Source organism: Antechinus flavipes, chromosome 3, assembly GCF_016432865.1.
Source record: "Antechinus flavipes isolate AdamAnt ecotype Samford, QLD, Australia chromosome 3, AdamAnt_v2, whole genome shotgun sequence".
In the NCBI taxonomy this organism is placed as follows: domain Eukaryota; kingdom Metazoa; phylum Chordata; class Mammalia; order Dasyuromorphia; family Dasyuridae; genus Antechinus; species Antechinus flavipes.
This window is the reverse complement of record NC_067400.1, coordinates 320,553,718-320,578,071: the sequence shown is the minus strand read 5'-3', so window position 1 is coordinate 320,578,071 and position 24,354 is coordinate 320,553,718. Positions and strand designations below refer to the sequence as shown.

Sequence of the window (24,354 nt, the reverse complement as noted above, 5' to 3'; positions counted from 1 at the left end):
CACATATAATATAGTATAGATATTTTATTATTTTGACTAGATGAAAGAGGCCATTCTTTGCCTCAATTGCTATCTAGCTTTAATCACTGAATGGATGTGGCCTTGGTTAAAATGAGACTTGTTCAAGACCTTGGCTTAAAAAGGCCAAGATCTCTCATTGCATCCAGGGCCATTTCCAGTCATCCTGATCTACATCCCTTCCTAATTTCGATGTGGTGCGTTGGAAAGAACGTGAGGGTTCAAATCCCGCCTTAGGCACTTTCTACCAGTTTGGTTCTTGGACAAGTCGATTCCCCACCTCTGAAGCCTTCATTTCCCTCATCTGTAAAATGAGGGAGTTGGACTAAATAATTATTCAGGTCCCCTCTAGCTCGGGATCTTTGACTTTGTTTCAAATTTTAGTCCCCGTAGTGATCGTATTGAAGCCTCAAAACAAACAAACAAAAAACCACTTTCGTTCAGGTTCCGCCTCACACCCAGCCTGTCCGCTTTTTTGGTTCCAATCCCTTCCTAGTTTTTAGGAGAAACATTAAGTAAGGGTTGAGAACGGAGCCGCCACCTTTATCTTTCCCGAAGGCAGAAATTAGCAGTGGGGCATTACAGCAAGGCGATTTACTATTGCCATCTAGTGGCCAAAGAGGAAAGTCGGGTCCTTGGAATACAGAACTGAGAAACTGTATGTACTAAAAAAAACCAAAGTTTTGGTTTTTACTATAGTCCGGCCTTCCAACAGTCTGAGGGACAGTGAACTGCGCCCCTATTTAAAAAGTTTGAGGACCCTCTTGGGCTCTTAACCTTTTTGCATCACGGATTCCTGTCGGTTGATGAATCCTGAGTTCCTTCTCAGAATAATAGCTTTTAAAAAATCATTGACTCTTCCGTTTGACATTTGAAGCACTTCATAACCTGGCCTATATTTACATTTCCAATTTTTTCTACTTTACCTTTCTCCACTCTACAGACGTGCGACACTAGTTTATTTCCTAGTCCTGAAACAAGACACTCCATCCTCCATCTGTAGGCTTTTACATTGTCTTTCTTTTATGCCATAATTGCTCTGCCTTATTTCTCTGCCTTTTAGTTATCCTAGTCTCTTCCAAGTTTCAATTTATGTCTCTTTCTTCATGAAGTTTTGCCTGGCCCTGAACAAGCCTCGCTACTAAAAAATAATTAAATAAAAATTTTTAAATGATTGGAAGAAATGTTCAGTTTCAATTAAAAGTTAGTAATAAAAGATAGCATTTATGTAAATGCCTTAAGATTTGCAGAATGCTTATTTGATTCTTAAAGCAGCCCTGGGAGGTAGGCCCTATTGTTATCATTCTCATTTTATAGATGAGGAAATTCCTTTCTCACATTAGGAGGTAGCCTTTCTTCCTTGCCAGGGCTAACTCTTCTACATGCAAAAATGATCTAATTCCATATAGTTTTCTCCAGTAGATCATTCCCTTTATCAACTCACTCATCTTCAAAATTTCCTTATCTACTGGTTATTTCTCTTCTCCATTAGATTGCTTCTTCTATTATTTCTACTTTTACATTCATTCATCTTCAATCACTCCCTATTTACTGGCTATTTTAATACTGCTTACAACAAATACCCATTCTCAAATTTCCATCTCTCTCTCCCACCCCAAATTTGACAATCCACCCATCCCTGCTATTTATTCTGTATTTCTCCTGACTTTTACAGCTTAACTCAAAGAATGCTGAATATATTCAATGATTCTAGTTCTCTTTTCTCACCTTTTTTTTTTTTTTTTTGACTCTACAGCCTGGCTTCTGATATCATCATTTGAATTGTTCTCAATGAAGTTATCAGTGATCTCTTAATCAACAACTTTAATGGTTTTTTTTTTTCAATCTTTATCCTTCTTGACTTTCCTGAAATCTTTGACACTATTGATTACCCTCTGTTTGAATCTCTAATCTCTAGGTTCTCAGGACACTATTCTCCTAGTTCTTCTCTTTATCTGATTGCTTCTTCTCAACTTCACTCATTGGATCTTCATTCAGGTCATCCCTACTAACCACAGATGTCCCAAATGTCTTCTTTTCTCTTATTCTGTTTTGCTAAGTCTTCTCACAAGCTCCTTTGAATACAGTTATCATTTCTATGCTAACAATCTACTTATCTAGCCCTAACCTCTCTACTGACCTCCAGTCTTTCATTTCCAACTTTTTTTAAACACTTCAAATTGTATGTCTTGAAAACATCTTAAGTGCAACATGTTCAAAATAGAAGTAATTATCTTTCCCCTAAATTTTCCCAACTTCCAAATTTCTTTAATACTATCCCCTCATAATGCTTACAACTTAAATAATCATTTACACTTCAGTCTCCCTTACTCTTCAATTTCCTAGTTGTTGCCAAGACCTGTTGATTTTGTTTTTGTAAAATTTTATAAGATTTCTCACATAACCTCTCTTCTTTCTCTGATACTGCTATCACCCTGATGAAAATTCTTGTTCCTTAATATTTGAGGAGACTATTGAAATAACCTCCTGAGTTGGTCTGCCTGACACAGGTTGCCCACTTCAGTCCATCTTCTACTTGGTCACAAAAGTGATTTTCCAAAATGGCAGATCCTACCACGTCACTCCCTTACTCATTATATTAACTCTAGTGGCTCACTATTACCTTCCTCATTCCCCTCCATCCCAGCCCTGTTATTTTCTCATCTTGTATCTTACACTCCACCATATGCTCTTTGATCCAGTGAGACTGGATTCTTTTTGATTCTTCAAATATTACACTCTATTTTTTGATTCCAGATATATTGGTTGTGTACCTCCCCCCCCCCATACATGGAATGCTCATCCTCTTCACCTTTACAGCCTGACTTCCCCTATTTTCAAGTCCTAATTAAATCCTATCTACAGGTGGTCTTTTGAGATTGTGAGTGAGCTCCTTCAGAGCAGGTATTGTCTTTGTATTTCTAGCTCTTAACAGGATGCCATAGGATCTTTTCATCTATTCATATCTGTTTTACCATTTGCCAATTGTAGAATAGCTCTTATTTTATAAATTACATTCAGTTCTCTATATAGGACCTTTATTGGAGAAACTTGTTATCAACATTTCCCCCCATTTTCCTATTTTTTCTAATTTTGTCTAATTTCTTTCTAATTTGTTTTGTGTAAACAAAACCTTTTTAATTTTATATAATCAAAATAATCCATTTTACTTCTCAGAAACCTTTCTATCTCTTGTTTTCTCATGGACTCTTCTTCTATTCATACATTTAGACAGGTAATTTCTTCCATGCTTCTCTAATATGATATCACCTTTTAGGTCTAAATTATGTACCCATTTTAAGCTTATCTTGGCATATGGTGTGAGATATTGGTCTGTGCCTAATTTCTGCCAGACTACTTTCCAGTTATCCTGCAATTTTTTTTAATCAGACAGTGAATTCTTGCCCCAGTAGTTGATATCTTTGGGTTTATCAAATACTAGATTATAGTGCTTATTTACTTCTATATATTCTGTACCTAATCCATTCTACTGATCAACCCCTTTATTTCTTATCTAGTACCAAATTGTTTTCATGATTACCTCTCTGTAATACAGCTTAAGATTTGGTATTCCTAAATACCCTTTCTTCACATTAAAAAAAAAAAAAACAAAAAAACCTGGTTCTCTTGATATTTTTCACATTGATATTTTCTCACAGAATTAATGTTTACTAACTGAGAATGAAAGAGATTAAGGGGTTAATTAAGCCCAGGAACACAAAGCTACTGTCTGTGGCTGGATTTGACCTGAGATCTTCCTGACTCTAAGTTCAACACTATATCTGTTGTACCAGTTAACTAGGAAAAAAAAAAAGATCTTTTTTCCCCCTCTCTCATCTAAGTTCATGGATCTTCTGAAAAATGATCTAAGCCACCCATTGTTGGTCTATGGACCCCTAGTTAAGAACTCCTGATTTAAGGGATTCTTCACCAGGTAGAAATAAAAAATTAGGTTTGTAATCTGGCAATTGAGCTTGACTACTCTACTATTGATTTAGGTAGAGGGAAAGCTAAGAGGCACAGGAGAGGAAATGCTGGCCTCTGAATGCCTGACACTCTTCAGAACTGACTAGCTATGTGACTATGCAAACCACTTAACCTCTGCCCACTTCACTTTCCTTATCTATAAAATTGGGATAAGAATAGTAGCCTACCTATCAGGATATTGTGAGGATCAAATGAGATAATTATTGTATAGTGCTTAGCAAAGTGTCCTGGCACATAGTAGGTGCTTAATAAATATTTATTTCTTTTCTTTCTTTCCTGAGTAAGCCCCATTCTCCTTTTCTCTCTCTTCCTTTCCCCATACTCTCAGCAAACTATTTTTTTCTGGATTTTAGCTTCTTCATTCATACAAGGAAGACTATCTGAACTGTATGTTGTACTATACAATTTCTAAGTATTTCTAGCTTTAAGGACTATGACCCTAATGACATCAAAGATATCCTGGGTGATTCTCTGGAAATATAATTAATGTATGTGTGTGTGTGTGTGTGTGTGCGCACGCGTGTGTGTGTGTAAAAGAGCTTACCTCTTAGATCTAAGTTCTCTATTGGACTATGAGCCAGAGAAAAGGCTAAACATGGATTTCAACATGATTCACAAATTTATATTGACTTTTCTGGGTCTCCAGTCTCTCTTCATCAAGATGGGGACGCTTTAAAGGCAATACCATTATCTCCTCCATTATATTAGGATCTTTCATAATAAGGATAACAAACACAAATTCACTCACATTTATGTAGTGATCTTCACTTTGCAAAAGCACTTTGCTCACAACAATCCTGTGTGCAAATGTGCAAGTAATGCAAGTGTGTCCATGATATAGAGGCTCTGCCTTTTCTTCCTCCTTTTCTTAGTACAGTTTTACATACCATGGGGACTGAGTCATTGCTTAACTGGCTAGAAAGGGGCTTACACAGCTGTGAGGCCCTAAAATTCTGAGCTCTTTCCTATATGTATCTCTGGATTCTGAAATATAAGATCTTACCTCTTTTAGAGCTCCATTTATTTAGCTTGTAAAGTGCTAAATCCACCATGCTAAGTTTCATGACCAGTGATTGAAACTAAATGATAACCAGAAATTCAGGTGTGCTTAAACAGAGGTTGGGGCAATTGTCTAGATTGAGATAGACTTCCCAGGAAAGAGGAGGTTGGGTTTCCTTATGGAGCATACAATAGAATTCATAATGAATTCGAGAACAGAAGACTCCAGCCCTTACTCTTTTGCTTCTGGCTGTCCTACACTATTATATTTTCATTTTCCTTATAAGGGAGGGGAGGCAAGAGAGTAATCAATTTCTGGATTTATAGATACTTAATAATCGCTGGTCATTTCCAGCCATTTCTGTTCTGCATATTCATCATCATTAAAAGACTCTTCCCTTATATCCCTGGACACCTGAACTTAGGTATCCTCTTACAATCCCCCCCTGCCCTAATCATTCCTGATACTTGGCCTGATATTTAGCACACTCTTCTTAACACTTAGCACTTTATTCTTAGTACTTAGTTGAGACAATTTATGAGAAATCTTGGCATATTTCACAATTATCCCTACCTTTCATTCCTATGATAAGTCATTTCCCTTGTCCCATATAGCCCACAACTGTGGCCATATGTCACTGCATCTATTCGGAGGGTATTTTTAAATTTTTGGTACTAAATGACTGAAGCAGATAAGATTCAAAGTAAAAACAGGAGCAGCAAGTCTGGAAGTCACTTTTAAGGGATGGTTCCTACAGACATATTAACAAATAGGACCTAGTTTAGAAGATAGCATGAGGCAGAGAAAAGGTCTCTTAATTCATTAACTTGCTAAATAAGGAGCTTCCTTTCTCTGGTCTCAGCTTTTTTGTACACTGTTCCCTTACCTGATCCACTATGGGGCTTCCTATTGCTTCTATATTCATATATAAACTCTTCTATTTAGCATTTAAAATCATTTATTTGTATTTCCAGACTCACTGGAAATATGGATTTATTTCCCTCCTAGTCCTTATTCAGTTTAGTCAAACTGGCCTTCTTGCAGTTCTTCACATACAATGTTCCCTTTCTCATTTCCCTGTGTTTTCATTAGTTGATCCTCATACTCGAAATACTTGCCTTCCACTTTTCTACTTCCCAGAATCTCTTTTCCTTTAACACATATTTCAAGGGACTCTGTAAATCTTTCTTTATCCCTTCAACTGCTAGAGCCCACTTTCCCAAAATACCTTGGATTTAATTGCTTTGTGTTTATTTGTATGTGTTACTTGTATATATATTTTGATATTGTATTTTGTATAAATTCCTATATGTGCTTACTGTGTCATCCATTAGAATGTAAGCTTCTTTGTAAGTAGGGATTGTTTCATTCTTTTTACTTGTATCCCTAGTGCCCAAGAAGATATCTGGACCATAGTAGATGCTTAATAAATACTTATTGAATTATTGATCCATAAAATGGCATGATTTGACTGGATAACCTGCTAACTCTTTCAGCTCCAAGTTCTATAATTGTGGCATTCTCTGGTTCATATAGAATATGAGGTACAGAGAAAAGGAATTGGAACACAGCTCTAAACAAAGAGCCTTCCAGCGACATAAGAATGTGCCTCAGAGTATCCTTGATGAGAGAAGGATGGAAAAGGATTGCTTTCATCCCCTTTCCTATCCTTATTTGTCTATGTGTTCTATAATTTGTTCTGTAACCTTGACTATGGGACACATCCTTGGGATTTCAGGGTGCAGAAATGAGCAAGCAGGGCTTGTTATGAGCTCTGGTCAAGGACAGAGATCGTATTTTCTCATGTAGGACCTTTAAAAGGACTTTAAAAAAATTAAATTTAATCTCATTTTACCAAATTCCAGTAAGATTCACTCAAAGTAGGACCAGAATTGAGGTCAGGACAGAACGACCTCCAGTCCACTGTTTACTACACCTACTTTTTGAGGCCTTCTATGCCATTTCCTTTATAATCTGAGCCTCGAAAAGGATGAATTCAATGGAGTTAAAATGTAATAAAGTCCTAGTTTCATAGATAGCTAATTTCCACTGAGTTCTGAATCTGAGACCAGGCCACACAGAGAGAGGAGTTCTCCTTTTTCTTCTTGGTCTTTCTCTCATTCCCTTCCCCTAATTTCTCCCCCGACTCGGAATTCTCCCTACCTTTCACCAAAGGGAAGAAGCAGTCCATCTCCACACTACTTCTGGAATGGGATATGCAGAGTGCGCTGCTGGGAACCAGACCCTCCTGTGGGGGGCTTCGTTCAGTGGTTCGGACTAGACACCAACCAGGTCGTTCACTGGGTCTCTCCAATAGCTCCACCGTCTGTCCCACCTGAATGGTCAACTCGCTGCTGTGGCCAGCATTGAAGTCCTGGAGCACCACGGTCAGCTCACATCCTCCAGAGAGCTGTGGGTAGGGTGTGGGTAGGGATGAGGGTCAGAAGGAGAGAAGGGAGGAGGCAGGAAAGATAAGAATAGAGGGAAAAGTGAAAGGGTGAGAAAGAAGGAAGAGCAATGAGGTAGGGGAAGTAGCATTAGGAAGGATAATGAAAGGCAATTCAGTGAGAAAGAAGGGTATTGGAGATGAAGGAAGGAAAAAGAAGTGAAGCAGAGGGGGATATGGGAGAAAGGATGCAGGGCAGGAAAGAAAAATGAGAAAAAGCAAGAAATTAAATGGGGGACATTCCATCATCCACACAATTCAGACCCTCTAGTTGTATTTGAGCCAAGAGCCTGGGCTCTACTACAGTTGCAGTTTTGTTTAATATTTATCCTTGGCTGGTTGAAATTGTTCCTCTGTGTTCTTCTACCAAGTCTCCAGCTAACTGTGTCTTTAACAATCTTCCAAGGTGGAATCAAGTTCAACTGATGGGAAACTGAATTTTGTCAAAAGCATTTATGATATAGATACTCTTCTACACCAAAGCTTCTTAAATTGTGGATTGCAGATCCATGTGGGGGTCATGAAATTATGATTTATCAGTAAACATTTGATTTATATACCTATATCCCCAGCACCATGTAAAAATTTCTCAGGAAAAAAAGGGATCATGAGTGGAAAAAAATTTAAGAAGCTCTGTTTCTACACCCAGCTTCCAAAATCCCTGCCCCACGCTCAATACTCCACTCCATCATCATTTCTCAAATAAAATCTCCAAATCTGACCACAAATACCATTGTCATCTTTAAGCAGTGGGTTTTCCTCTTGGTATTGTAGTAATACTTACAGGTTTGGGAGGGGATTGAGAAAGGGATGGAATTAGGAGCAAAAAATCCAAAGATTTTACATAATTTAAAGTTTAGTACCACTGTTAGTATCAAACATCATTTTGGAACTCTAATTCTAGTATTCATTCATTCATTTCACCATAATTTAAGATCATGCTATATAAAACACTGTGCGATCTATGGATCTGGAAATCTGTATGACATAGTTCCTATCTTTAAGAAGATAAGACCAATACACAAATAAATATAAAACAAAGAAGCTTAAGAGATGAAAAGAAGGAAGAGGGGAAAGAGGTACAAAATGAGGCTTAATTGCTGGAGTGATTCTAGGCAAGTCACTCAATCTCTCTAGATCTCGGATTCCTTATGTAGAAAATTAAGGGGTTGGGTTAGACCTGATATCCCTTCTGTTTCCAGATCTATGATCCTATAATCCTCTAAGTACTAGGAGAATTAAGAGGATGGGCAGCTCATCATTAATTGTGGGGATGGGAATGGAATATCAAGGAAGGTTTCATGAAAGTCTTAACCTGTAGGATTTGAACGGGCCAAGGTGGTTGAGGAATGCAGTGGAGGTATGCGGAATGGTATGAACAAAGGTGAGATGGTAGAAAAGTTACAGATGTCTTCAGGGAATGGTGCAGGTTACATGAAGAGGAATTGCATATATTCCCTGTTCTTGGCTTTTACCATCATCATGCTCTAGGAAATCTCTACCACTAAATGCATCCTGCAAGACTGCACCAGGTCTAGTATTCTCATATCTCTTCAATAACTTTAGTACCCTCTGCCCCTGTGATTGGAGGGTTGGAAGAGAAAAGACTGGAATGAGAGGGAGGCAATAAACAGTAGAGGGTTTTGAATGCAAGGATAAAGAGTTTGCATTTAATTAGTAGGAAATGGGAATCTGCTGATAGTTTTTGAGGAAAATAGTGGCCTTAGGAAGATGAAGAAATTCAGAGACATAGGTTGATTCCTGGAGTTGGAAGAGTCATTAAAGAACATTCAGTCTAATCCCTTCAATTTACAGCTAAGAAAACTGAGTACCAGTGAGATTAAGTTTTAGCCAGTTTCATACACCTAGTGAATGACAAGGCTTGGACTTAAATTCAGGTCTTCTGACTTGTAAGAACATTGTTTTTTTCAATGATCTGGTGGAAAAAGTTGCTGGCTTGAAATCCAAGTGATCTGAGTGTTTGTCCAAGATCATCTTGAAGATCTCTGTACCTCTAATATTCAAATAATAATCTTATTTTGGGGGGAAGGAAATAAATTATGAGAGACTGGAACAGGAGACTAGTTAGCAGGTTATTGCAATATGTGAGAGTAAATAAGTATCAGAATGAAGATGGAAGCAGTGGGAAAGTTATGGAAAGAAGTGATAGGAGAACTACTTTATAGCTTAAACAGACACTAGTTGTAAATTGATTGAGAGTAATTATGGTAAAAGAGTACTATACCTGCTATAATTATGGTAAAGAGCACTGAGTTTGGAATTGGAGAAACCTGGGTTTGGCTCTTGGCTCTGCTCTTTACTGCCTGGTGACTTGTGGGGGTTGTACTCAATGCCTTCTGAGGTCTCTTCCTATTCTATCCAGAGTCCTATGACCAATGATTCTATGATTGGATGTGGAGCAAGAAGATGAGGTCAAGAATGACTTGAACAGTTTGAGCCTGGAGGCCTGAGAGCATGATGGCATCATAGAGTAGAAATAGGCAAGTTAGGAGGAGTCCAACTTGGGACACTCCTCAACCCCCGCAGCTGTCCTTGACATGGTAATTTCAGATGATGAATCAGACTGAATGACAATGGAAATATGCATGAAGCTCTATCTCAGGAACAGAGTCTGTCTATTTTGCTAAAGACATTTCCTTAAGTGGGAGTTGCATCACAGCAGATTGAGAAGCTGCCAGATAGTCACTACTGTGCAGATGGGGGGGTAGGAAAACATTATTAATTCATTTTCCCCCCATTTGACTTTTCTGAGTACCAAGAAGCTCTAAGCCTAATCCTTCCATTTTTTCTCTTTTGTCTCTTCTCTCTTTCCCCCCCTTTTTTTCTTTTCCACACATTTCTTCCCTTCCTTCTTCTTCCTATTCACCCGTTTTCCTATTCTTTCTGTTTCACCTTCTTTATTCTCTTTTTTATTCTTTTCCTTCATATTCTCTTATTCTAACCAATTGTCACCCCTCTGCTACTTTTCACTTTTCTATCCTCAATTTTCTTTTTCCCTTCTTCTCCTTCTCTTCCCCAGATCCTGACTTATCTCTTCTTTCTTCTCTTTCACTTTCTATTACTTACTATCCCTCCCCTAGTCTATAGATCATAGTGGGAAATCTTCTCTAAAAGGCACAATGTAACTTGTGCAATGGGACTGAAATGCCCTTTTCTAATTTCATTTGCCTGTTTTCCTGGGAACTTTATTTAGAGGGGTCTTGAACAAAGGCAGTTACAAATACTCAGGACAAGGAAGGGGCATATAGAGCACATGTAGAATGAAATAAGATTCTTCTCTTATGAAGGGCAGCAGAAAGCACTTCCTCATTAGGAAGCCAGAGCAGCATGCTCAAGGTTCAATCCCTTTCAGTTTCTTGCCCTCAAAAGCAGTGTAAACACTCAAGCTTCCCTCCAGGCATGGAGCCTATTGCATTCTAAAGAAGTTACAGCCTCTTAATATTTCTCTCTAATTTTATGTGACCTCTCCCACCCCCACCTCCATCCCTCACCTCTTCCAAAGAGCCAAGGAATACTTTATAACTATTATTTGGCTTTACCAGGTAGGGAAGAAATCCAAGTTTCTGAAGACATACACTAATATACCACTAGGTGTCCTTATCTGCCTTACTTATGTCCTCTTAGCAAACAAAGACCACATCAGGAAGAGAGACAGAAATCAGTAATAGAATACCAAGACTTCTGGTCATGGACAGATACATAGAACCAAACCCTAAATATATACAGGACTGCTGACACAGTCCACTGGAAGAGCTCAGCAACTATCCAATGATCTCTTTTTCATCTGCCTGCCAATGGAAGAAGTGTGGAATAGGTACATTTCAGAGGGTTTATTGATGAATATGTTAATTAGAAAGGATACACATGGTAAGGGAGTCTCTGAAAGGTCCTTGGATCTGAGAAGCAAGCAAGAAGAGGTCCTTATGGTATTGTTCTTGGAATGCTGTTTCATTGAGGGTAGAAGGGGACATTTGAGCTTAGTAATAGGAGGGGCAGAAGAGGAGTAGAAATGGGGGAAAGAACTCCAGCAGAGGTAGGTCTTCCTGATTTGCTTAGTGAGAGACTTAAAGTGATCCATCTTTTCTAGCTCTCTACTTCCATTCAGATAAATATATAGCAGCATAAGACCTAGGATTAAAATCAGAAGATCTGAGTTCCAGTATCAGCTATAATACTTGTATGATACTGGGCATGTCACTTCCTTCCTTGGACCTCAATTTCCTTATTCATAAAATAATGAGGATATGTCAAGTAATCACTTAATAGGGCATGCCAGGTGACATAGGAGATAGAATATTGGACCTGAAATCAGGAAGACTCATCTTCATGAATTTAAATCCAGCTTCAGACACTTTTTAGCTGTGTGACCTTGAGCAGATCACTTAATCCAATTTGCCCTGGTTTACTAATCTGTAAAATGAGCTGCAGAAGGAAATGTTAAACCACTCCAATATCTCTGCCAAGAAACCTCAAATAGGGTCACAAAGAACTGTATATGACTGAATAATTGCAACAAAAATTAAGTAATCACACTGTTGTGGGGAGAAAAAGACATTGGTTCTGAAGTGTAAAGATCTAGTTTCAAATCTCATTGTCTAACTTGGGCATTGTCTACTAACATTCTAACTTGGGCAAATCATTTTAATTATAATTTCTTTATTTTTCTCATTTGTCAAATGATGGATTTGGGCTATGTGACTTCAGAGGTCCCTTCTAGCTCTAGGCATGTATTTTTTTCATAATCCCTTCTAGCACTGACATTTTATAATATCGTGAATATCTAAGACATCCAATATGTAAGAAGATATTGTATAATCTTTCCTTGATGATTTCCAGGGATGATAGTTTCGCAGGTTTTCCATTACAAATACTGTCCTAGTTGTTTTTGGATAAAAACATGGATTATTGGGGAAAGAAGGCTTTCTGAAACAATATAGAGACTGCTTTTTGCTTTTATTCCTTTAGACTCAGAAATGCAACATATGATTAGAACTTGGGTTGATCAGACTATGGCCAAACTCTATTGGAAATTCTACTTCAAAAAGAATCTTGTCCTCTGTAAAATTAAGGAGATCTACAATTGACTCTGATATGGGAGCTGGATTCATTTGCTGCTGGATGTCCTGAGTTTCTTTTAACTAAGTTTCAGGATTTTGACCTCTATTATCCTCTATAATAGAACTGTAGAAGTTTCCTGTTTATGGGGCAGGAAATAAGGGAGATAAAAAAGGAATATCAATACAAAGAATCCAATCTTCTTCTGCAGAAAACAGCTATATAACATTTAAGGATACAGGTTCCAGAATACAGGAGATATACAGTAGGAAACTTTAGTGTTTCTTATATAGTAATATATATGTGTGTATATATATGTAAAGAAACTATAAAGATGTATAGGCAAGTCCAGGTGACATTCAATGTCTGTAGAACTAGGTCCAGATTAATGATCTAGAGAATAGGATATAGTCAAAAGGTAAAAAGAAGCATACAGGTAGGTCAAGAAAGGTTTAAGTCAATCTACAGAAATAGGCAATAAACATAATCAGAATACTGCATCCAAGTAAGGTTAAGGTACACTGAACTGGCAAGACCAATGGTAACAAGACCAGTAGAGGCTCAGGTAGAGACAAGACTAGCACCTTGGACAGTTCAGTGGAAACTGCTTTCTTCTCAGAAGAGCCTCCTGGTAGCTTCCCTTCTTCAACTTAGTAGAACTCTGAAGTTTAAAGGACTTTAATCTTTTTATTATAGGTTCTTCCCCATTTGAAAAAGGAGAATATTCTCATGATACAATGGAAATTGTTTTGGACTTGAAGTCATGAGTTCTGAGTTCACATTCTGGCTCAGATACTTAATGGTCATGTGATCATGAGCAATCCATGCAAACTTTTTGAGCCTCACTTTCATCATATATCAAATGGAACAAATAATGTGCATCTATTTCATAAGGTTATTATGACAGTATTGTTATGAAATATTATGAAGTGTTTCTTTTCAACTTAATTAAATATATAAATGTGCTACTATTATTATAATTTCTCCTAGGTCTCTGTCTTGTGATAAAACAACATCAGACCTGAATTATAAAATTTTCACGTAATTCTGTAGATCAAGCTCCATTTGTATCATGCAAGTTTTTTTTGTTTGTTTTAAGAGTAAATAGCATTTTTCTAAGTACATGTAAAGCATGTACTTTTCATTTTAATCATATTTTGAGTTCAAATTTTTTCTCCTTCCCTCCCTCCTACTCCCCCATCCCAAGACAAGCAATCTGATATAGATTACATATGTACAATCATGGAAACATAGTTCCACATTAGTCATGTTGTGAAAGAAGAAAAAGAACAAAAGGGGAAAGCCATAAAAATTTCAAAGAAGTGAAAATAGTATGCTTCAAGCTGCATTCAGACTTAACAGTTCTTTCTCTGGATATGGATAGCAATTTCCATCTTGAGTCTTTTGGACTTGTCTCAGATCAATTTCTATTGCAGAGAAGACATGCACGTTTTTAAAGACTAGTATGGTCTTTGTTATCAAGGTTATAATTCTTCTAACTTCCTATGTCTTCGCATATACAGAGATAGGTTAACAACATTAAGGATCTGACAACATTATTCAAGCTTATGAATCAGCCTAATTTAAGGCTAAATAAGGAGGTAGGAAGGAAGCTATGTGTTAATTGAGTTAATGGTCTCATAGACTTAGAACTGGTAGGAATCTTAAAGGCCTTCTACTTCAACCCCCTCATTTTAAATATGAGGAACTGAGACCCAGTGACAGGTAGATGAGTTACTCAGAGCAAACCATTTCTAAATCTTATTTGGTTAAAAACCAGATGGTTATTTTGGTATTACACAAAATATTGCCCCCAAACAGAGCCTGAGTGATGAGTGACTGCCATATTGGAGAATCATGAAAATATCTCATAGATAGAGAGCTAGAGCAATTAATAAGTGATTACTATATATCAAGCACAGTGCCCATCACACAGTTATTTCGATCTGTCTCTACTACCTCTGTCCGAATCTCCTCTAAACTTTCATTCAACTGGGAATCTGGCTCAGCCTGTGAATTGCTGCCATTATGTCATTCTTGCCAGTCAAAAATGATACTATCTGTGATCAAGGCAACCATCCTAGATCCCACTCTCCATGCAAATTAGAGCAAAGCAGAAAATAAAGTGGCAGAAGGAAATTAATAGAGCTAGCCTTGCCTCTCCTCCCCTCTCCCCTTCCCATTTAGATCAAAGAATGAAAATAGCTCCTAGTGATAAAGGTCAGAAAAGATTCCTGAAGAAATCAGGCTGGGTGGTGGCAGAAGGAGAAGCAAGCCCTTCTCTATGTTCTGAGGGGCAAGAATTAGAACCAGAACTCTCCCACTCCCCCCTACCCAAAACAAACAAAGAAAAATCAAAAAACAAACCAAGACCTGGAAGTCTTGGGTAACCTGTTGATAATGTGAAAGCAATGACTTGGGAGAGAATTAGCTGGGAAGAAACTGAAGGATCTCAGCAGACCTGAGCATAAATATCCGATTTATCATTCTAGCCCCAAAGCAAGCCTTTTAGTTACAGCCTGTGATGAAGCATGCCAGCTAATGAAAATTAATTATGTGCAGTGCTAATCCTCACACATATTTACAATTCTTTGCCCACCATCAAACAACCACAACCTTTTTTTACTTCTTCAAATATAAAACTGGCAGTATCTCATAAGTTCAGATTTTCATTCCTTTTGCTTCTCATTTTTTTCCTACCTGGCTGGTTCATCTGACTCTTTTTTTACCTACTTATGTGTTTCCATATCCCACTGTTCCAAAGAGTATTTGTCCTCAAGATAACGATGTTTCTTTCTTCTCCCCTTTCCTTTTTTTTTTTTCTTTTCATCAAAGTCCTCTAAACTCTTTGTAGCCACAGCTTGCCCAACTTTTCTTCTGAATGGCCTTTGCCAGCTGGCCCCCAAACTTTTAGAGACTAGGCATTGCTATGTTTCTTTCTCCCCAGGGGCTGTCTCTTCTGTCCTGGAACTTTGCATTAGCCTTCTCCATATGTTATTGTGTTACTGAAAATTTCCCACAGGACTTCTTGGCTTTGCTGCAAGTCATTTATTTCTAGTCCCTTAAAGATTTTTTTTTTAGTATTCTTATCCTCTAATAACTTGATGTGTATTTTATAGGAAATAAGCATTGATCTCTTTAAAAAATAAACTTCTTAGTTTTCCTTTCACGTTCTCAGCCTTAACCACAACCATTTATTAGACTCCTACTATGTGCTAGACTCTATGCTAGGCACTGGGGATACAAGGACAGAAATTAAGGAGTCCTTGCCCTCAAGGAGCTCAAGATAGCCTATCCAAGTACTTACCACTCCATTTTTATAGGCTAACACTATTTTATGGTATTTATATATTTTATACACCAAAATTCCTCCCCCCACCAGCAAAGCATTCATTAAGCTCTACGGTTTTTCAGCAGTTCTCTCAATAATTGATCTCTTCTGACTTATTACAAAACAATATATATATGTGTTGTAACAAACATAATATACTTTAAACAAAATATATACTGTAAAATTACTATGTGGTGATTGTTATGTTAACATGTGCCTCTCTCCCTCATCATAGCTTCCAAATATCATCCATATTCATATTTTCTCTTCATTCTCTTTCTTTTACTTTTATCTGCCCATTCCTTTTTATATTTATCTATCTATCTAATCTATACATTTGTCTGCCTATCTTTTTTTCTGTCTATATCATCCATCTTTCTTTCTCACAGATACACACACATCTCTCACATGTCTAATCAAGCCATTCAGTCTATCTATCTATCTAATCTATCTTATATCTCTCTCTCATCATGTCTCTCTGATTCATCCATCTCTCTCTCTCATCAGTCTATTTTGTCTACTCATAACTCTCCTTTTCCTCTGTTTCTGTCTTTTCCTCTGTATGTCTGTTTCTCACTCTCTCTCCATTACAATCTCCAATTAGTCCATCTATCTATTATCCCTCTCTCTTTCTCTCTGTCTCTCTCTCTCTCTCTCTCTCTCTCCATGTCTAACTCATCCATCCATTTGTCTTATCATCTATCATTTTCATCACGTCTAATTCATCCATCTCTCTTTCTAATCATGTCTAATTAATCTAACCATCCTATCATCAATCCATTTCTGTCTCTCAGTCTCTGTCTCTTGTCTTTCTGCCTCTGTCTCTCTCTCTTTTCCTTCTGAAGGGTTTGCTTAAATATTTTTCTAGCTCATGACCTACTCTTGCTCTTTTGATAATACTATTCTCTCCGGATAACTCAATTTTTGTTCTTTTATTGTAGTGGCTTTGAATTTTGTCTTGTGTTTGTTTTTAGCTACAATTCGTGCTCCTTAGGTCCAGTCTATTAGGTTTAGAGCTGGGAAGATCTGAGCATAAATTTAGCCTCATACGCTAAATATCTCTGTGACTGAGGGCAAAATTTTTTTCAGTCTTAGTTTCTTCATCTGTAAAATGAGCAGGCTGGACTCTTAAGTCCCTTCCAGCTCTAAATCTATGATCCTATGAAAATGTATTCTTTCACTCCTACCAGCAAATTTCTTCCCTGATCTCGGAGTGGGCTCAGACTGCATACAACTCTTTCTTTGTCAGCTGTTCATGCAACCTATTTTATATTTCCTTTGAGGTAGACCCATAGATTAATAATAATAATAATAATTTCTGGCATTTATATGGCACTTTAAGATTTGCAAAGCACTTTAAAATATTAACTCAGTTTATTCATTTCATACCTCCAGTAGTGAAGTGCTATTATCATCACCACTTTATGAAAGCATGCAGAAGTCAAGTGACTTAACCAGATGCACATAATTAATAAATATCTGAGGCTGGGTTTGCACTTAGATCTTTCTGACACTGGGTCCAGCACTCTGTACAATCTACCACCTAGCAGCCTATAAATAATAAGAGTATGCTGTATGTACCCAGCCATGTCTTCAGTCATTTTCATTTTTTTCTGCCTTCCTTCCCTTCTAGCATGACCTGGGAAGGCCAGTCCACATATGTGAATACTTTGTTAGACATTCTGTACCTGTGCATAATTCTAAGTGAAAATCATTGCTTAAGCAAAAGTTTTTCTCTGACCCAGACTTAATAAACACCTTCCCTAGATCCCTCCTCTGACGTCTTCCATTTGTTCCCTTAATCTCACCAAGCAATCAGCTATTTTCTTTCCTGTTTATGATGCATCTCTGGACTCCATGTATCATGTATCTTGGACCATCTGGTCCTTTCTCAGGCGTCAGAGTTTCCACTGTTTTGGGGAGCTAACACCCACACTGCCAAAGGGAATCTAACTCACTGAGCCCTAGCTATGGGTGTCTATGAGCTGTTGGCCTCTGTACTGGCTGCAGGTGGTATGTGTGTGAGAGTGTGTGTGTGTGTGTGTGTGTGTGCCCACCCATTTGTATGTGTCTATATACTGTGAGATCAGGGAAGGGGATAGTTACTCATTTTCCTTAACACACCTGACAACTTCTGGGATAGGACAGAGAAACCAGAGCTCCCCAAATCCTAAGATTTCCTGTGGAGGAGGAAACAGAAGCAGATGAGGGTGGAGGGGAGGAGAAGCTATTGAAATAAATCAGCAGTATCCTCAGACAGTGAAAGGGAACAGAACAGTCTGAAACACCCAGGACATTCCAGATAAATCCCTTCATGCAAATGAAACCTGCAATTGAGGGCTGGGAGTCAGAATCCTCAGGGAATCAAGCAGTAGACCAAAAAAAAAAAAAAAAAAACCAAAAAACAAAAAACAAAAAACAAAAACAAAAAAAAAAAACGCTTTCTCAAATGAAGAAAGAGCTTTCAAATTGCCAGTATCAAAAAAAAAAAAAAATTTCCAGTATTCAGGTGTGGCAAAATCTGGGTAAAATAGTCACTGGTGTGATGAACACAGGATGTCGGGTGGGTGGGAGGTCACTGCTGGCCCTTCAGTGTGAGGGAGTCTATACAGAGCAACAGAATTGCTGGAGTGGGTCGTACCTTCAGAAATCACCCAGTCCATCTCCCTCATTTCACATACTGGAAATTGAGACCAGTAGAACAACAGGATACATATTGGATTACAGCTTTACAGCTGGAAAGGACACTAACAACCATTCCTTTTTTAGAAAAGGAAGTTAAGGCTCAGAGAGACTGGGTGACTTGTAGAAGATCAGAAATGCAATAAATAACAAAAGTAAATTGAATCTTGACCAAGGCCGTGCAGCTAATTAGTGGCAGAGCTAGAACTGGAAGGCAGAACAGTATAATGGAAAAAATACTGGATTTGGAGTGCGATGTCTTGGGTTCAAATCCTGCTCTTCCATTTGCCATTTTTTGTCATGTTGGCAACTCAATCAAATAGTGTTTATTAAGCACATTTGTGTGTCAAGTGCAATGCTGAGGATACAAAGTCCTGTCTTCAAGGGATTTACATCTTAGTTGAGTTAAATCATTATGCCAGTTTTCTCATCTGTAAAATTAGATGATTAGACTAGATAGGGACCCTTCCTCTTCTGATCCTTCCTCTTCTAAAGCTATGATCCTATGAACCCGGGGCCTCCCAAATTCCATCCCACCCCAGTATCACCGATCACTGATCAACCCTATCTGATACTGGATAATGTATGCATGTATTGATGGTGTATCTAATAGGATAAGGGTCAAAATGAGAAAACTGATAACAATGGAAATGCAATTCAGTGACTTTTAGGCAAATCTACAATGGGTCCAGCAAGTAACTGATTAGATGGAACCCATAATAAATAGCTTCCTGGTAAGGGGAAAGTTTGGGTCTGAATGCATTGATATTGAAATCCTCAAATGAGGAATCATTTAGAAATCCATTGTACCTCCTGCCAAGATGGAACCTCTAGAGGTCATCTTGTTCATCCTTTGGCTTGGGTAAGAGTTCGATCCATCCTGTTCTACATAGACAAACAGGAAAGGAGACTCCACCATGTCCTCTAGTTCATTGGTTTCAGAGCTAACAGGCTTTCCAACAAAGAAAGACATGCCTTCTATTATACTGTCTTTTAGTTTTCATATTTAAAAACTAAAATCACATCCAGAAACATTTGGTATGATCAAACATTTGTACTTGAGCAGTTTAAGAAGAGATGAAGAGAGAAAAAAAGAATGCTTTGCTATTGTAATCAAGAAAAAAATAAGAAATCTAATGACAATAAGTGAAAGATGAACTTCTAATTTGACAAAATTAATTTGTTTAGATTCAGCTCTCTTCCATTTTATCTCCCTTCCATTTTATTTTATACTGATGTCCTTATTAAAAAAACAAATATTTCTTGGAGTTTATTAATGCAAATAAACCTTCCAAAGGTTTTCCAAAAAGCTTTCAGTGTAAGGCAGCTTGAATGGGCAATAGCATGATGAACTTGGAATCAAGAAAACCTGGGTTGGGTTCTGTTCCCTCTTGATGTTTACTAGATGCATAACCACAGATAAGTCTTTCTCAGTCTCTCTTTGCTCATTTATAAAATGGGAATAATAGTGGCTATAAAAACCTACTTCACAGGATTGTTGTGAGGCTTAAATAAAATAACAAATGAACTAGAAATTAAATTTGCTTTGTGTATTTTAAAGCTATATATGGATGTTAGCTATAATTATTTCAATAAATTTATGTATATCTTTTGTCTTTATATTATTTCTGAATATATCTCTCCCTCTCTTTAATCCAATGAGTCATTTTCTATAAGAATAATTTAGAAAAGAAAAAGAAAAAAACACTTCAGCAAAACAAACTATCACACTCACTGGGCCTGATGATGTATTCAATGTTTTTGAGTCTGTGATCTCAACAACTCTATGAAACAGAAGTTACAGGAATCATTATTTCCATTTTATACAGGTGAACAAAACTTAGCCTTACAGAATTTAAGTGGTTCACTCATGGCTTGCATATATCAACAGATCTTCTCTCTGCCTCTTTCCCATCACCCAGAGGGGATGGAGGAGAGAGACACAAACCCACTTTAACAGTCACTTAACAGCCAGATCCCTGTCAACTAGATCAGTCCTCAACCATTACAACCTCATCACCTGTGGCTACCATTGTCACATCTTTTCAATGTTATTTTCTCCTGCCCACATAAGACAGCCCCCTTCCCTTCCCTTGGGCACGATAGTCAGATAACTTAATTCCTGCTTTGCTGCAATAAGCCAATACATCTTGGGAGCATCTGCCCCTCTAACAGAGCCAGGCGCACTACTTGGCCCCATTTTCTTGGGGTGGACAGTGATATTGGCTCCAATTCACTTGTCAGTGGGAATATAACTCATTAATATTGTGCCAAATCTTCATGTTGGCTAAGATTGAAGCAGGGCATAAAGTCAAACCTGTGATGGCAAACATCTCACTCCTTATGTATAAAATAGATTCAGAGTCCACTACTCACTAATTATTACCTTCATTCTGCGTTCTGTGTTCCCCATTCCTTCCTCATCTGCACCCTCTGGATTCTTTGACTTCCTTTAAGTCCCAATGAAAACCTCCCCTTCTATAGGCCATCTTTCTTAATACTTCATAATTCTAATGCTTTTCCTTCGTTAATTGTTTCCTATTTAATATATTCCCTCATATAGCTTGTATGTATATATTCACTTGCTTGCTGTCTCTCCCATTAATTGGCTCTTTAAAGGCTCTGATCAGCTTTCTTTTTGCTTGTATTTGCATCCCCAATGCTCACCACAGCACCTGGAACATAGCAATTACTTATTAACTGCTTATTTTCTTCCTTCTTAGTTCCAGGACTAGATACAGATTTAGATGATCCCATTTTTCAAAAATAGGATGGGATTGTCCCTTGAGGGAGTGAATTCTCCAAGACTAGAAATCTTCAGGCACTGACTAGATGCTCATTTATTGGGAATATTTTAAAGGACATTCCTGTTTGATTTATGTGTGATTGGATTGTATGGCTGCTGAATTCCTTCCAATTCTCAGATTCTGGATTTTTTTTTTCTTCCCTCTACCCCCCACAAGATGGCACTAAACTGGAAACAGAAAACTGACACTGGTGAATAGGACCATCTAGTCTTCGAAGATGAAGCTAGTAAATCAGATATCTCCAGGTGGAGATCAAGGATAGAGTGGATGTCCAAGGGAAGTAGGTCTAAGGGGATCTCTTCAATAAAGAGAGCTAATTCAGTTTCAATTGATCAAGGATGGACAGAAGCAACTACACCCAAAGAAAGAACACTGGGAAATGAATATAAACTGCTTGCATTTTTGTTTTTCTTCCTGGGTTATTTATACCTTCTGAATTCAATTCTCCCTGTGCAACAAGAGAACTGTTCGGTTCTGCACACATATATTGTATCTAGGATATACTGTAACCTATTCAACATGTAAAGGACTGCTTGCCATCTGGGGAAGGGGGTGAGTGCAAGGGATAATGCTGTAAAAATTACCCTGGCATGGGTTCTATCAATAAAAATTTATTTAAAAAAAAAAAAAGAGAAGTAGATGTAGAGGTGGGCAAGATAGGCAGCTGCTTAGAGTGCAACATGCTGGGAATGTGTGCTGGGATACTTATATATTGCTATTTGGAAATACATTTTTAATTGCTATTTTATAAAGTAAATTTTTATTGATCTCCTTTGTTTTATATTACCCAACATGTCCTCATCCTCAAATATAGCCATTCCTTATAATACAAAATTAAAAAGAAAAAGTTCAGCAAAAGCACATCAAAAAAGTCTGACATTCTATACAATATTCCTCACTCATGATTCCCCACCTCTGCAAAGAAGGGGGAGGTACCTATGATGCACATAATTTTAATGCCTAAAAACTAGATTTTCTATGGTAGACAGGTATTAAAACTGGATGCCTATTCCTAAGCACTCCTCTGTGAATGGGGTTGGGGGGATTGGGAATGGGATCAGCTAGTACAGATAAGCTGATAGAGGCTTAATATAGAACACACCTGTATCATTTTCCAGCTCCTGCAAATCTGGTTTATGCTGTCCTGAGCTCTGGTGCATCACAGATCATGGCCACATGAGCAGTGTATCCCCATTGCAATGAAGATGCAGAAGAGGAAAATGTAGAAACCTCCACATAGTGGAGGTTACTGATTATCCCTTCTAATTTCTCCATCTTCACCCTCATGGCGTGGACATTCTAATCAATGGCACATCATCTTGACTCCCTGATTCTCCTAAGTACTGGCTAGCTCACACAACCTCCAAATCTATCCAGCTATTCCCCATAGCTGGGGTACACTGAGAGCATTCTCCCTACATTTTACATGAGACTCTACCTGAGCTCTTTTTCTTTTTCTTTATTTTTTGAGGAAGACCAAAAAGATAATATTAGAGCATATTAATGGAAGCTGAATATCAAGAAGAAAGAAGGCATAGTTATATTATATAGTGCTTTGAATTACTGTATTCCATTTTTTGTGATTCCTTATAAGAATAGCTTTGAGAAGTTCGTTATTAGGTCACAGTCAAACAAGAGAGGACTAAAACTGTCTAAGAACTGAGATCTTTTTCTACTTCTACACCCCAGAGCACCCCGTTCTCTCTCCAATACTGAGAACAAATAATGATTTTGTTATAAGTAAAATTTCATCTGTTGAAGTGAAGGCTCAGAATCTCTATTGGGCCAGAACATTTCTGGTGTAGGGCACATTAGGCTGCAACCATCCACATCAATATTCCACATTTCCTTTTGAACTCATTTATGGTTAATAAACTTGGACTCATTTGGAGAGTCTCTCTCACCCAAGGGAAGAAAGTATGACTCTTCTCTTGGTGTTTGCGCCACTTTACTTCAAAATGGCACGCCAACTTTTGTACTTACCTGTAAAACAAAAAATATTTTCAAAGAAGAAAATATGCTACCTAGGTAATAATTAGGCTTATGCTTTCAAAGTCCCAGTCTGAGTAGCCTATACTTTCTGGGGGAAAAAGTTAGAGCTAGGTTGAGCTGTGATGTATCCACAACTTATTTTTAACAAAGGTGCTATACTTATTTGGCCAACCATAACCTTTTGTCTAGACTTAAAGGAGGAGATTCCATTAGGCTCTGAGTCTTCTTGGGAGCCTATTTGAGAGGTTCCCTATACCTCTGTCAGCTGGATGCAAGGTAAATTGAATCTGTAAGTCCCTGACCTTGGAAGCCTATGACCCTGGTATCTCTATGGACATGAAGTCTCCACAATCAAGAAAAAAATGCTTCTGCTTCTGACCATTTTATTTTTCTTGTATTCTTTACCAGAGACATCCATTTCTCCCTTCCCCTCTCTTCTTACTCCCCACCTCCCCCACACTTTTCTTTTTATTGTTTGGAGTCCATTGAAGTTTGTAGTTTATAATTATCACTGCATTCCAAACTCTGGATGCTTTGGAAGAATAAAACCGAATGATTAGCAATGACAATTTGTAGTTAAGAGTCCTGAACTTGAATCCTTGCTCTGATACTTGTGACCCGTGTAATCTTGGGTACGCCCCTTCAGTTCTTGAACCTCTTTCTCCTCAGCTGTAGAATGGAGTTGGACTAATGCTCCCTCCCTCCCTAAGTCCTCCGATCCAATGGGGATGTGGATGATTGATGAAAGCAATGAAGATGTCTCCTTTGAAAATAAAAGGAGACATTGAGCTTTCCCAGTTACATGTAGCTGCAGCTTGTGTCCTCTTGCCCATATGGCTATTTCCTCTATTAGTTAAAGGGAGTGGATGACATTCAGATGGAAGAAGATCAGTGAGTAAAAGGAGAACAAAATTACTCCTTTTTTCTGGTTAACTATATTTTCTTGCCTCTTCCAAGGCCAGGCCCATAATTGCCACCATATGTTGACAGCAGTGCATCTGAACTCTGGCTATGA

General features: G+C 37.9%; 1 protein-coding gene across 10 annotated transcripts in view; it reads right to left on the bottom strand.

The window, feature by feature from the left end:
- The window catches only part of KALRN (kalirin RhoGEF kinase), a 927,260-nt gene that overhangs the window by 200,769 nt on the left and 702,137 nt on the right, over positions 1-24,354 (bottom strand). For all 10 annotated transcript variants that reach the window (XM_051985449.1, XM_051985462.1, XM_051985447.1 and 7 more), the window contains one exon: positions 7,169-7,415. In XM_051985449.1, the coding sequence (XP_051841409.1) occupies positions 7,169-7,415 (247 nt within the window). The remainder of the gene's footprint in view (positions 1-7,168; positions 7,416-24,354) is intronic.